This window comes from Orcinus orca, chromosome 15 (genome assembly GCF_937001465.1).
Source record: "Orcinus orca chromosome 15, mOrcOrc1.1, whole genome shotgun sequence".
Taxonomy (NCBI): Eukaryota; Metazoa; Chordata; class Mammalia; order Artiodactyla; family Delphinidae; genus Orcinus; species Orcinus orca.
This window is the reverse complement of record NC_064573.1, coordinates 51,386,543-51,402,338: the sequence shown is the minus strand read 5'-3', so window position 1 is coordinate 51,402,338 and position 15,796 is coordinate 51,386,543. Positions and strand designations below refer to the sequence as shown.

The 15,796-nt window shown below is 38.2% G+C and overlaps 1 protein-coding gene across 8 annotated transcripts in view; it reads right to left on the bottom strand.

The window, feature by feature from the left end:
• ESCO1 (establishment of sister chromatid cohesion N-acetyltransferase 1) overlaps window positions 1-15,796 on the bottom strand; it is a 1,212,023-nt gene that overhangs the window by 44,358 nt on the left and 1,151,869 nt on the right. For 2 of the 8 annotated variants that reach the window (XM_033435356.2, XM_033435357.2), the window contains exons 1-3: window positions 6,847-10,089; window positions 3,059-3,161; window positions 684-2,817 (exon numbers count right to left, since the gene is read on the bottom strand). In XM_033435356.2, coding sequence (XP_033291247.1) covers window positions 684-2,234 — 1,551 coding nt within the window. In that variant the 5' untranslated portion in view covers window positions 2,235-2,817; window positions 3,059-3,161; window positions 6,847-10,089. Of the gene's footprint in view, window positions 1-683; window positions 2,818-3,058; window positions 3,162-6,846; window positions 10,094-15,796 lie in introns of those variants that run through there. The other 6 variants (XM_049698130.1, XM_033435352.2, XM_049698132.1 and 3 more) reach the window with 6 other exon arrangements.

Genomic DNA, 15,796 nt, shown 5'->3' with positions numbered 1-15,796 from the left:
GGAAAGAAATGGGCTCAGCTGCTTTTACAAGGTTTCAAAACTACTTCTCAGATAATCATTCAAGTTTCTTCCAGCTATTTAGATTCTGTTTTTCAATTTACTTTTCCATTTTAAAAATTCTTGGCCACTACAATTTTATTCTTAGCCTGAGGTCTGAATTATTTGTATCTTTCAGACATTTTATTTGCCAATTTTTAAAATGGCCACACAAGTCAAACCAAAAGGCATCTCTACTATTAGAAATGTTTAATTTTTAAATTTTATCAGGTGGGGAAGTTGATTTGTGCCAGCTGAAATTAATTTTAACAACTTGGTCAGAATTGGGCCCAACTGCAAGTTCTACATTTTAGTCACTCATTATGAAACATAGTTTCTGTGGTTACAATTAATAGAAAAAGGAAACAAATCAGTGTGTTAAAGGAAAAAGAAAAGCTAGACTTCAACAGGTTTATGCTTCACATAAAATTAAAATGAAGGGTGAAAATAAGGAAACAATGACAAGCATTCATGTAAATATGAGACATCTAAAGGCGTAAGTTCTATCACTCACTACAAGATTGGGTTAATAAAATAGAATTCCTTAACATTTTACAACTTAATTCTTAAGTTAAAATATGTTGTAAACACTTAAATCTTATCAGAAAGTACTCAGACACCTCTATGTACATGATGAAAATAATTACCTTATCTGGCGTTGATTCAAAAGAATCTTTCTTCTGGTTATCCAATGGCTGATCAGGAGGTGGTTTTATCTGATTACCCAAACAACAATTTTCAGGAGGCTTTTTGGGGGTTTTATTAATGTCAACTGTAATATCATTAAGTTTAACTTCTTCAGAATTAATTTCTTTCATTTCTTCCTGCTGGCAAGCTTTATTTTTATCATCATGTGGTTTTGACCCTAAAAATGTACTTTGAGTCACTGGATGATGCATTTCTAACGCAGGCAGTGAAAAACTGGGTCGTAATAAGCACAATTTAGGGGAAAATTGAGAGTCTAATTTATTGTGCTGCACAGAGTTAAATTTTGAGAGCTTAATTTTAGTCCAGTTGGAGTTCTTTTTAGTTGCGTTGTTTATTCCATTTAGAATACATTTCACAGGCTTTGTTTTTCTACTGGGGAAGAAACGATTACACTGAACATCCTGACTTGTTTCCTTCTGATGAAGTATTTGTGTTTCAGTATCAGTCTCTTCCAATTTTATTTCTGTAGGCTTCTCCTCCTTTACATTTTCCACTTGTGAAGATTCCTTTTTTACCTCTACAGTATCTGACTCAATTTCACCAGCAATTTCTTCACAGAGCTGGAGAATGCTCCCTCGTTTGCTCTTTCCTGCTTGCTCCAGCTCATTATCTGTACTTTGTTCAGGCACTGATGGCTGTGGACTTTTTTGGGATTTTGCACTAGTATTCACTTGTGTATGAACTGACTTCTTCATCTCATTCTTTTTAGAGACCACTGAAGCAGCCATTTTTGATCTTTTTATCTCAGAAGAAGTTACAGGCACAGATTTTGTTTCCTCTTTTCTAGTATTCTTCTGAAGACACTTTTCAGATACTTTTATGCACTGAGAACTACAAGTAGAGGCTGTCTGATGCTCTACTTTGCGTTTTTTTCCTTTTGGGGAATTTATTACTTCATTAGTTACAGAATTTTCATCCTCTTTAGAATCAGACTTTATTTCCAGCACTTTTCTTTTCACGTGTTTCTGATTTGTTTTAACTTTATTAGATTTGCTCTTAGTATTGCTACGGTGCTCTTTTTTTGTTGGTGGCAAACTCTGTTTAACTGCTTGAACTTGACCCTGAATGTCTCTATTACGCAGAGACCTTGTTGAAACCTCTGTTAACTGTTGTAGTCTTTGTGATCTTCGATTAAGCTGTTCATTTGATTTAGGGGTTTTGTGCACTGACTTTTTCTGAGATAATTTCTTCTGCTTTGTAGATTCTTGTTGTGAATGTCCCTTTACAGTCACCATATTTTTATTAATAGGTTTACTAGCTTTTTTATCACTGGATGCTGACCTTGTGCTCATGCATGTTCCTAATTCATCAGGCTGATTGACTTTACTTTCATTGGAAGATTTAACCAGTGATTTTATAGCTTCCTTTGGACCTGATTTTTTTACTAGATTCTTTTGAGAACCTTGAATTTGTGTTTCTAGATTCTTATCTTCACTCTTTTTAATAACACTGGAGGAATTTTCTTTTGATTTCTCCTGAATGGACATCATTCCTGAGTAAGGTCCTCCTTTTCTAAGTAGTTTTTGAGATTTTGTGTCCTGGTAGTTGTAAATGTTGAATGTCTAGTATTATTACTGAGCAGCAGGTCTTAAAAATCAACTGAAACTGATATACATTTTCAACAAAAATACTAGTTTGCTAAGATTTCTGTCATCCTTATGACATGAGAAAAGCTGGCATAAAGGCTGAAAGATATTTGCTTTACTTTGGACGAGGCAATAGAAATTTGAGGAAAATTTAAATCTAATCTGATATTTTCAGAACTTTTTATGAAAAAATTTTAATTCAAGTTTGATCTACTTTGTTAATTTTATTCAATTAATATCAGTTTTCAGGCCTAGCCCTATTACTGGAGGAGTTATTTATCACTGACCTGTCTGTTTTGACAAAGTTTTTGAAAACTTTTTTCTTCTGAAGTCTACAGTTATTGGACTTTGATTCATTGGAAACATGTCTTACAGTTAACACGTTTCTTTCCTTGTTTGTTGAGTCTGTTCGTTTAAAGTTCTTATATAACCACTTCCGTTTAATAAAATAGTCTATTAATATAGATTTCCTTTTGTGCTGCCATTTCTGGAAAAATAAAAAAATAAAAATTAAATTTTGTACAATTCAAGAAATTTAGCAATGCTGATACTATACAGAAATAACCATGACTTACATAAACTCTAACTTCTCTTTTTGAATTATTTAGTCTGTATACTTAAGGCTAACAGAAAAAAGTATCCCAAGCACAGTCTTATAAATAATGGAAAACCTGTCTCATGTAAGCATAGAATAGTTGAAAATCAATCTATTCCTTGAGGTTACTTACATTTCCTTTCCCACAAGAAAGAATTGATCTTTCAGCCACCATAACTCATAAAAATTTGACAAAATCATTCCGTATAATTTCCTTTCAACACATTACACAGCACCTAAAAGTAAAATATTTTAAAATGTTTAAAAGGTACAAAGATGTAATCATTCATTTACATCTCATCAAATCTATTAACCAACATGTTAATCTATACTCCATAATTTTATCCTATCCTACCATCAGTCTTCAGAGTTCAGTTTACACATAGCACTTAATTTTAGTATTTCTAACCTGAAGTAATCTATGGTACATGCATCCAATGAAATATAACGTTTCTATTTCATTGATGAAATCCATTTTATGTTTTAAAAAAAGTTTTAAAATACAAAAAACAATTCATAATATAGACATATAATGGTTAAGCTAGTAAAATCCTATTTTGAGGAAAAACAGTACACATAAATAACTATATTCATAGAAAAACAGTGACACACAGTAAAAAAGGCAGATTTAAACACACACATTTACCTCTACTCTCATGTAATACCCACTAAAAAAAAAAGCAACAGATTAAAACGAAGGAAGACAAAACCATAAACTCAAAGGATGAAGAACAAAAGTGTAGATGATAAAAATTAAACGTACAGAAGCTACAAAGAAGGACAAATAACTAACCTCCAGACTCAAAAAAAAACTGATCTTAAATTAGAAACAGGAAAGCCAAGTGAGAAACAGCTCTACGTAAACCACAGAATCCCTCAAGAAGCAGAAATTGGCAGTACCAGGAGATAGGTTATGGGGAGGAAAATGGGACTCACAAAAGGGGAAAGACTGCCACACAGCCTTTCCAATTACTACCACCCAGAAGACTACCCCTGCATCACTCCCTAAAGACTGGTATAAATTTTGGGAAGGAGTAAAACAAAAGGTCTTTGGTCTGTGGGCTCAACAGTCACAGCTGAGGGAGGAAGTATCACACTGACAACAGAGGGAGTAAGTAGCAGTACACATACTGATTACTGAAACCCAGTCCTTCCACCCCAAACGCTCTTTGCCTACTCAGAGACTCCCAGAGGACAGCAGCCTAGCCTATGCCTTCTAGGAAGGAGACTAAAAGATAATTTTCTAATGAATTTGACAAAACTAGAGAAAAGACCTAAAAAATACTGATAGGGCCCACAGTCATTAATCACAGACATACACACACTCACTCACTCACACCCTACCAGCAGGAGACTACCCACCATCCAAACAGTTTCCAATTAGTTTTTAGTGTCTCACTTGTAACCATGAGCAAAACCAGAAATCACCACATACAAGAGGAGACCCTTAAAAAAACAGGGAGGAAGTAGCTTGGAAGAAAAAAACAATGCACAGACAAAAACTAAAAATAAGTTAATTCATTCATGAAACAAATATATAAGAACATTCACAGTACAAAAAGGAACTCTTGAAAATTAAAACTAATATTAAAGAAATTAAAAAGTCAATAGAAGCAATAGAAGATAAAGGTAAGGAGATCGCCTATAAAGCAGAACAAAAACAGCAAGGTGGCAAATAGGAGACAAAAGAGAAGAAAAAGGACCAGCCATGCAGAAGAGTCCAGTAATTCTGGTTTTAGAAAACAGAGAAAAAGAACTGAAAAAAACCAAGAATTCAAGAAATTTTCCTATAATTAAAAGACATGAGTGTCCAGATTAAAAGGGTCAAAGCATCTAGCACAATGGAGAAAAAAAGATTTTGAAAAGTTTGTCATGGGAATTCCCTGGTGGTCCAATGATTAGGACTCTGCGCTTTCACTGACAAGGGCGCGGGTTCAATCCCCAGTTGGGGAACTGCGCAGTGCGGCCAAAAAAAATAATAATAATAAAAATAAAACAACCCCCCCCATAAAAAACAGATTAAAACTTGGGAGAATTTTAGTATTTGTCTTGAGTGGGTAAGGCTTTCAAGCCTTGTTACAAAATTCAGAAGTCAAGTTTGAGGGATAAAACTGGGGGAAAAATACTGGCAAGAAACAGCATAAGCTTATCACCATAATATATTCACCGGAAGTAAACCACAGATGGCTGGTGAAATAATAACAGAATAACAAATTAGAACCAAATCAAAATACCATTTTTTACCTGTCAGACTGGCAAAAGATCAAGAAGTTTAACAACACAGTCTTAGCAAGGATTTGTGACAGGTTACTCTCATATTACTGCAGGTGATTCAATGTCTATGCAGGACAATTTGTTAATATCAATCAATATTATATTATAAATGCTAAATATCAAACAATTTCATTTTCAAGACTTTATATTACAGATATACTTGCACAAGTGCACAGACACAAGTAAATACAAAATTCACTGGAACACTGGAGCAACAGACTGAAAATCCACAACGTCCATCATTATAAACTGCTTTATAATTAATGATACACTCATACTATATCATGCAATCATGTCAAAGCAGAGATGAGATTCAACTCAATTCCAGGCAAAATTCCCACAGGCTTTTTATACAGAAACTGACAAGCTGATTTTAAAACTTATGTGAAAAAGCAAAAAAAAAAAAAAAAATCCACATACAATAGTCAAAGCCCTTTAAAAAAAACCTCGAAATACACTATCTGATTTCAAGACTTACTAAAAAGCTACAGTAATCAAGACAAAGGGACACAGAGATCAACGGAAGAAAATCCAGAAACAGACCCATACATTTATGGTCAGTTGAAAGAAAAGTCTGAAAAAAAACAGTGTTGGAACTACTGGATATCCAAGTAGAAAAAAAAAAAAATCAACACTTACCTCACACAACACACAAAACTAAGTTGAGACTGATCACAGACATAATGTAAAACTATAAAACTCTAAAAGAAAAAAAAAGGCAAAAATCTTTGAGATTCTGAGGTAAACAAAGATTTTTTAGGAAGGAATACTGTTCACTCCACATAAAAACTTGTCCAAAAATCTTAAAAGCAGCTTTGTGTACAATAACCAAAATCTGAAAACAACCCAAAAGTCGGGTGAATGGATAAACAAAAATGTGGTATGTCAATATAACAGAACACTCTGCAATCAAAGGGAGCAAACTACTGGAACCACATGAACGAACTTCACAATCAGGATGCTGAATGAAAAAGGCTAGACACAAAGACTATACAAACTATGATTCTACTTTTTGGAAATTCTAGAAAAGGCAAACTTATCTACAGTAACAGAAAGCAGATGAGTCACTGCCTGGGGTCAGGAGTGGAGGGAGAGATAGACTTTTGGAGGTAATGGAAATGATCTCTATCTTGATTATGATGGTGGTTCCAAGAGTGTGTAAATCTGTCAAAATCCACCAAATTGTACCCTTTAAAAGGGTGCACTTTATTATACATAAATTATGCTTTAATAAATCTGTCTAAAAAATAGAACTGTAAGTAACTGATATGGACCTAGAACCGAGAAACATTGTTAAGCCAAATAATGCAAGGTGCATAACAGGGTGTACTTCCCTTTGTGTAAAAAAAAAAGGGAGACAGTGGGAGGAAGGAAAGATATAGAAACGTATGCTTGTTTAGGCACACAAAAGGTATGGAAGGATACACAAGAAACTAGTAATAGTGAAGACTTCTGGGAAAGAGAACTACGGGACCAAGTGAGAAGTGTGACAAAAAAAAACTTACTTTTCACTAACTACCCCATTTTATTATGTAAACATATAATCTTGTCAAAAAAAGTTACATTTCTCTGAATATATTAAGTATATTTGGTATACTGACCAACTATCTTTGAAGGCACTGAACTGTAATAGTATAGGCCACTTACCTTCCTGAAATGAAAATCACATGACTTTTTTCTTCAGGTTGATGGACGATGCTTCTAATGAATGATGCTTCTAATAACTTACTGTGTGTTTTCTGGTTGTTAATCTTAAAAAAAAAAAAATTCTATAGCTAAAGTAAAACAATCTATAAAAAAACATGAGAATACAAAAACAGTATTATCTATTAACTGTCTATTAAGTATTAAAACAACTTAGGGATGAGGGGAAGATGGCGGAAGAGTAAGACTGGAGATCACCTTCCTCCCCACAGATTCACCAGAAATACATCTACACGTGGAACAACTCCTACAGAACACCTACTGAACGCTGACAGAAGACCTCAGACCTCCCAAAAGGCAATAAACTCCCCACGTACCTGCGTAGGGCAAAAGAAAAAACAGACAAAAGAATAGGGACGGGACCTGCACCAGTGGGAAGGAGCTGTGAAGGAGGAAAGGTTTCCACACACTAGGAAGCCCCTTCGTGGGCAGAGACTGCGGGTGGCAGAGGGGGAAAGCTTCGGAGCCGCGGAGGAGAGCACATCATTAGGGATGCAGAGGGCAAAGCGGAGAAATTCCCGCACAGAGGATCGGTGCCGACCGGCACTTACCAGCCCGAGAGGCTTGTCTGCTCACCCGCCGGGGCGGGCAGGGCTGGGAGCTGAGGCTTGGGCTTTGGTCGGAGCGCAGGGAGAGGACTGGGGCTGGCGGCGTGAACACAGCCTGCAGGGGGTTAGTGCACCACGGCTAGCGGCTAGCCGGGAAGGAGTCCGGGGGAAAGTCTGGACCTGCCGAAGAGGCAAGAGACTTTTTCTTCCCTCTTTGTTTCCTGGTGAGCGAGGAGAGGGGATTAAGAGCGCTGCTTAAAGGAGCTCGAGACGGGCGCGAGCCGCAGCTAAAAGCGCGGACCCCAGAGACGGGCATGAGACGCTAAGGCTGCTGCTGCCGCCACCAGGAAGCGTGTGTGCGAGCACAGGTCACTATCCACACCCCCCTTCCAGGGAGCCTGTGCAGCCCACCACTGCCAGGGTCCCGGGATCCAGGGACAACTTCCCCGGGAGAATGCACGGCACGCCTCAGGCTGGTGCAACGTCATGCCGGCCTCTGCCACCGCAGGCTCGCCCAGCACTCCGTGCCCCTCCCTCCCCCCGGCCTGAGTGAGCCAGAGTCCCCAGAGCAGCTGCTCCTTTAACCCGGTCCTGTCTGAGCGAAGAACAGACGCCCTCCTACACGCAGAGGCGTGGCCAAATCCAAAGCTGAGCCCCTGGGAGCTGTGAGAACAAAGAAAAGAAAGGGAAATCTCTCCCAGCAGCCTCAGAAGCAGCAGATTAAAGCTCCACAATCAACTTGATGTACCCTGCATCTGTGGAATACATGAATAGACACGAATCATCCCAAATTGAGGAGGTGGACTTTGAGAGCAAGATTTATGATTTTTTTCCCCTTTTCCTCTTTTTGTGTGTATGTGTATGCTTCTGTCTGAGATTTTGTCTGTATAGCTTTGCTTCCACCATTTGTCCTAGGGTTCTATCCGTCCGTTTTAAAAAATTTTTTTCTTAATAATTATTTTTTATTTTAATAACTTTATTATATTTTCTTATTTTATTTCACTTTAATCTTTCTTTTTTTCCTTCCTTCCCTCCTTCCTCCCTCCCTCCTTTCGTTCCTTCTTTCCATCTTCCTTCCTTCCTTTTCCTTCTTTCTTTCTTTCAATTTTTTTTTCTCCCTTTTATTCTCAGCCGTGTGGATGAAAGGCTCTTGGTGCTGCAGCCAGGGGTCAGTGCTGTGCCTCTGAGGTTGGAAAGCCAACTTCAGGACACTGGTCCACAAGAGACCTCCCAGCTCCACATAATATCAAATGGCGAAAATCTCCCAGAGATCTCCGTCTCAACACCAGCACCCAGCTTCACTCAACGACCAGCAAGCTACAGTGCTGGACACTCTATGCCAAACAACTAGCAAGACAGGAACACAACCCCACCCATTAGCTGAGAGGCTGCCTAAAATCATAATAAGTCCACAGACACCCAAAAACACACCACCAGACGTGGACCTGCCCACCAGAAAGACAAGATCCAGCCTCGCCCACCAGAACACAGGCACTAGTCCCCTCCAACAGGAGAGGCAGGCACTAGTCCCCTTCCAACAGGAAGCCTACACAACCCACTGAACCAACCTCAGCCACTGGGGACAGACACCAAAAACAACGGGAACTACGAACCTGCAGCCTGCAAAAAGGAGACTCCAAACACAGTAAGATAAGCAAAATGAGAAGACAGAAAAACACACAGCAGATGAAGGAGCAAGATAAAAACCCACCAGACCTAACAAATGAAGAGGAAATGGCAGTCTACCTGAAAAAGAATTCAGAATAATGATAGTAAAGATGATCGAAAATCGTGGAAATAGAATGGACAAAATGCAAGAAACATTTAACAAGGACCTAGAAGAACTAAAGATGAAACAAACAATGATGAACAACACAATAAATGAAATGAAAAATACTCTAGATGGGATCAATAGCAGAATAACTGAGGCAGAAGAACGGATAAGTGACCTGGAAGACAAAATAGTGGAAATAACTACTGCACAGCAGAATAAAGAAAAAAGAATGAAAAGAACTGAGGACAGTCTCAGAGACCTCTGGGACAACATTAAATCATTAAATGCACCAACGTTCGAATTATAGGAGTTCCAGAAGAAGAAGAGAAAAAGAAAGGGACTGAGAAAATATTTGAAGAGATTATAGTTGAAAACTTCCCTAATATGGAAAAGGAAATAGTTAAGTCCAGGAAGCACAGAGTCCCATACAGGATAAATCCAAGGAGAAACACACCAAGACACATATTAATCAAACTGTCAAAAATTAAATACAAAGAAAACATATTAAAAGCAGCAAGGGGGGCTTCCCTGGTGGCGCAGTGGTTGAGGGTCCACCTGCCGATGCAGGGGACATGGGTTCGTGCCCTGGTCCGGGAAGATCCCGCATGCCATGGAGCGGCTGGGCCCGTGAGCCATGGCCGCTGAGCCTGCACGTCCAGAGCCTGTGCTCCGCAACAGGAGAGGCCACAACAGTGAGAGGCCCGCGTACCACAAAAAAAAAAAAAAAGCAGCAAGGGTAAAACAACAAATAACACACAAGGGAATCCCCATAAGGTTAACAGCTGATCTTTCAGCAGAAACTCTGCAAGCCAGAAGGGACTGGCAGGAAATATTTAAAGTGATGAAGGAGAAAAACCTGCAACCAAGATTACTCTACCCAGCAAGGATCTCATTCAGATTTGATGGAGAAATTAAAACCTTTACAGACAAGCAAAAGCTGAGAGAGTTCAGCACCACCAAACCAGCTTTACAACAAATGCTGAAGGAACTTCTCTAGGCAAGAAACACAAGAGAAGGAAAAGACCTACAATAACGAACGCAAAACAATTAAGAAAATGGGAATAGGAACATACATATCGATAATTACCTTAAATGTAAATGGACTAAATGCTCCGACCAAAAGACACAGATTGGCTGAATGGATACAAAAACAAGACCCATATATATACTGTCTACAAGAGACCCACTTCAGACCTAGAGACACATACAGACTGAAAGTAAGGGGATGGAAAAAGATATTCCATGCAAATGGAAACCAAAAGAAAGCTGGAGTAGCAATTCTCATATCAGACAAAATAGACTTTAAAATAAAGACTATTACAAGAGACAAAGAAGGACACTACAGAATGATCAAGGGATCGATCCAAGAATTGTAACAGTAACAATTGTAAATATTTATGCACCCAACATAGGAGCACCTCAATACATAAGGCAAATACTAACAGCCATAAAAGGGGAAATCGACAGTCATAGTAGGGGACTTTCACACCCCACTTTCACCAATGGACAGATCATCCAAAATGAAAATCAATAAAGAAACAAGCTTTAAATAACACATTAAACAAAATGGACTTAATTGATATTTATAGGACATTCTATCCAAAAACAACAGAATACACATTTTTCTCAAGTGCTCACGGAACATTCTCCAGGATAGATCATATCTTGGGTCACAAATCAAGGCTTGGTAAATTTAAGAAAATTGAAATTGTATCAAGTATCTTTTCCGACCACAACGCTATGAGACTAGATATCAATTACAGGAAAAGATCTGTAAAAAATACAAACACATGGAGGCTAAACAATACACTACTTAATAACGAAGTGATCACTGAAGAAATCAAAGAGGAAATAAAAAAATACCTAGAAACAAATGACAATGGAGACATGATGACCCAAAACCTATGGGATGCAGCAAAAGCAGTTCTAAGAGGGAAGTTTATAGCAATACAATCCTACCTTAAGAAACAGGAAACATCTCGAATAAACAACCTAACCTTGCACTTAAAGCAATTAGAGAAAGAAGAACAAAAAAACCCCAAAGTTAGCAGAAGGAAAGAAATCATAAAAATCAGATCAGAAATAAATGAAAAAGAAATGAAGGAAACGATAGCAAAGATCAATAAAACTAAAAGCTGGTTCTTTGAGAAGATAAAATTGATAAACCATTAGCCAGACTCACCAAGAAAAAAAGGGAGAAGACTCAAATCAATAGAATTAGAAATGAAAAAGGAAAAGTAACAACTGACACTGCAGAAATACAAAAGATCATGAGAGATTACTACAAACAACTCTATACCAATAAAATGGACAACCTGGAAGAAATGGACAAATTCTTAGAAATGCACAACCTGCCAAGACGGAATCAGGAAGAAACAGAAAATATGAACAGACCAATCACAAGCACTGAAATTGAAACTGTGATTAAAAAATCTTCCAACAAACAAAAGCCCAGGACCAGATGGCTTCACAGGCAAGTTCTATCAAACATTTAGAGAAGAGCTAACACCTATCCTTCTCAAACTCTTCCAAAATATAGCAGAGGGAGGAACACTCCCAAACTCATTCTACAAGGCCACCATCACCTTGATACCAAAACCAGATAAGGATGTCACAAAGAAAGAATACTACAGGCCAATATCACTGATGAACATAGATGCAGAAATCCTCAACAAAATACTAGCAAACAGAATCCAACAGCACATTAAAAGGATCATACACCACGATCAAGGGGGGTTTATTCCAGGAATGCAAGGAATATACGCAGATATATTCAATATACACAAATCAATCAATGTGATACACCATATTAACAAATTGAGGGAGAAAAACCACATGATCATCTCAATAGATGCAGAGAAATCTTTCGACAAAATTCAACACCCATTTATGATAAAAACCCTGCAGAAAGTAGGCACAGAGGGAACTTTCCTCAACATAATAAAGGCCATATATGACAAACCCACAGCCAACATCGTCCTCAATGATGAAAAACTGAAACCATTTCCACTAAGATCAGGAACAAGACAAGGCTGCCCACTTTCACCACTCTTATTCAACATAGTTTTGGAAGTTTTAGCCACAGCAATCAGAGAAGAATAAGAAATAAAAGGAATCCAAATCGGAAAAGAAGAAGTAAAGCTGTCACTGTTTGCAGATGACATGATACTATACATAGAGAATTCTACATATGCCACCAGAAAACTACTAGAGCTAATCAATGAATGTGGTAAAGTAGAAGGATACAAAATTAATGCACAGAAATCTCTGGCATTCCTATACACTAATGATGAAAAATCTGAAAGTGAAATCAAGAAAACACTCCCACTTACCACTGCAACAAAAAGAATAAAATATCTAGGAATAAACCTACCTAAGGAGACAAAAGACCTGTATGCAGAAAAGTATAAGACACTGAAGAAAGAAATTAAAGATGATACAAATAGATGGAGAGATATACCATGTTCTTGGATTGGAAGAATCAACATTGTGAAAATGACTCTACTACCCAAAGCAATCTACAGATTCAATGCAATCCCTATCAAATTACCACTGGCATTTTTCACAGAACTAGAACAAAAAATTTCACAATTTGTATGGAAACACAAAAGACCCCGAATAGCCAGAGCAATCTTGAGAACGAAAAACGGAGCTGGAGGAATAAGGCTCCCTGACTTCAGACTATACTACAAAGCTACAGTAATCAAGACAGTATGGTACTGGCACAAAAACAGAAAGATAGATCAATGGAACAGGACAGAAAGCCCAGAGATAAACCCACGCACATATGGTCACCTTATCTTTGATAAAGGAGGCAGGAATGTACAGTGGAGAAAGGACAGCCTCTTCAATAAGTGGTGCTGGGAAAACTGGACAGGTACATATAAAAGTATGAGATTAGATCACTCCCTAACACCGTACACAAAAATAAGCTCAAAATGGATTAAAGACCTAACTGTAAGGCCAGACACTATCAAACTCTTAGAGGAAAACATAGGCAGAACACTCTATGACATAAATCACAGAAAGATCCTTTTTGACCCACCTCCTAGAGAAATGGAAATAAAAACAAAAATAAACAAATGGGACCTAATGAAACTTCAAAGCTTTTGCACAGCAAAGGAAACCATAAACAAGACCAAAAGACAACCCTCAGAATGGGAGAAAATATTTGCAAATGAAGCAACGACAAAGGATTAATCTCCAAAATTTATAAGCAGCCCATGCAGCTCAATAACAAAAAAACAAACAACCCAATCCAAAAATGGGCAGAAGACCTAAATAGACATTTCTCCAAAGAAGATATACAGACTGCCAACAAACACATGAAAGAATGCTCAACTTCATTAATAATTAGAGAAATGCAAATCAAAACTACAATGAGATATCATCTCAAACCAGTCAGAATGGCCATCATCAAAAAATCTAGAAACAGTAAATGCTGGGGAGGGTGTGGAGAAAAGGGAACACTCTTGCACTGCTGGTGGGAATGTGAATTGGTACAGCCACTATGGAGAACAGTATGGAGGTTCCTTAAAAAACTACAAATAGAACTACCATATGACCCAGCAATCCCACTACTGGGCATATACTCTGAGAAAACCATAATTCAAAGAGTCATGTACCAAAATGTTCATTGCAGCTCTATTTACAATAGCCAGGAGATGGAAACAACCTAAGTGTCCATCATCAGATGAATGGATAAAGAAGATGTGGCACATATATACAATGGAATATTACTCAGCCATAAAAAGAAACGAAATTGAGCTATTTGTAATGAGGTGGATAGACCTAGAGTCTGTCACACAGAGTGAAGTAAGTCAGAAAGAGAAAGACAAATACCATATGCTAACATATATACGGAATTTAAGAAAAAAAATGTCATGAAGAACTTAGGGGTAAGACAGGAAAGAAGACAAAGATCTACTAGAGAATGGACTTGAAGATATGGGGAGGGGGAAGGGTAAGCTGTGACAAAGCGAGAAAGAGGAATGGACATATATACACTACCAAACGTAAGGTAGATAGCTAATAGGAAGCAGGCGCATAGCACAGGGAGATCAGCTTGGTGCTTTGTGACCGCCTGGAGGTGTGGGAGGGAGAGAGACTCAAGAGGGAAGAGATATGGGAACATATGTATATGTATAACTGATTCACTTTGTTATAAAGCAGAAACTAACACACCACTGTACAGCAATTATACTCCAATAAAGATGTAAAGAAAAAAACAAAAAAACAACTTAGACTAAACTAGACTAAACAATGGCCTAGTGACGATTTTTCACTTGACATACAAAAATCATGCAACTCAATATGGTCACCATCTCTCTCTTTTTTTTTTTTTTTTTTTTTTTGCAGTATGCAGGCCTCTCACTGTTGTGGCCTCTCCCGTTGCGGAGCACAGGCTCCGGACGCGCAGGCTCAGCGGCCATGGTGCACGGGCCCAGCTGCTCCACGGTATATGGGATCTTCCCGGACCAGGGCACGAACCCGTGTCCCCTGCATCGTCAGGCGGACTCTCAACCACTGCGCCACCAGGGAAGCCCCATCTCATTTTTTATACTGTATAATAGATTTGGTTTTTCTTCAAAAATAACCACTACCTTCTATCCGAAACCCCACCTCCCTGTAAGGAGTATATTATTTTCCTTCCCATCAGATGCTTAGCTTGATCATATGTCTTACTTTGGCCTCATGGTGGACAGAGCATACTCTCCTGCCCCCATAGCCTTGCATCTGATGATTTGGCCAATGGGGTGTTAGCAGAAAGTATGCAAACAGAGGTTTGAAATATCTTTGTGCAGTTGGTCTTGCCCTCTTGTTACCTCTGTCATCACCACGAGAAGAGTTTCAGCAGGAAGATGTTGCCCCTTCAGCCTAGGCCCCAGAAGAAACACAAACAGTAAGACTGGGCCAAACCCCAAATGAGGTGCCAAGCCCAACCCACAGGGAGAATTAAAGCCCACCCACACACCCACAGCTAAGCCTAAGTCACCTAACCCACAGCAGCTCTACAGATATATAAGCAAAAATAACTGCTGTTTTAAACCACTGAGCTGTAGGGCAGTTTCTCATTCAGCAATAACTGATTAATACATATTGCAGTTAAATTTTCTGGGAAGCTCCATATCTACCCAAGATTAAGCCTCAGAGGTACAATAACTTGAAAAAACAGAAAACTCATTTAATTTCCTTTATTACTTTAGCGCCAAGAATTTTAATTTTAAAAATGATGAATTACCTTACTTTACTTCTTTTCCTCGCAATTTCTAAATATTTTAACATTTGGCAGTTGGGACCTACCATAATAAAAAGGTTAACTGATACACAAATCTGCGGTACTTGTCCCTCACCTGTTCAGGCATGCTAAGGATCACTTCACTTTAGTTTGCCCTACGTGTTAAATCATTATCAACCTAGCATTATACAACTTAACAACATCCCTTTCTATTAAATAAAATCTTGCAATCAAGGACTGAAATGCATTCTCTAACCTGTTAAACTGAGAAGATCCCTCCACAACCCAGAGCCAAGTTATTAATAGAATTCTAATAAAATCAATATTGGGGCC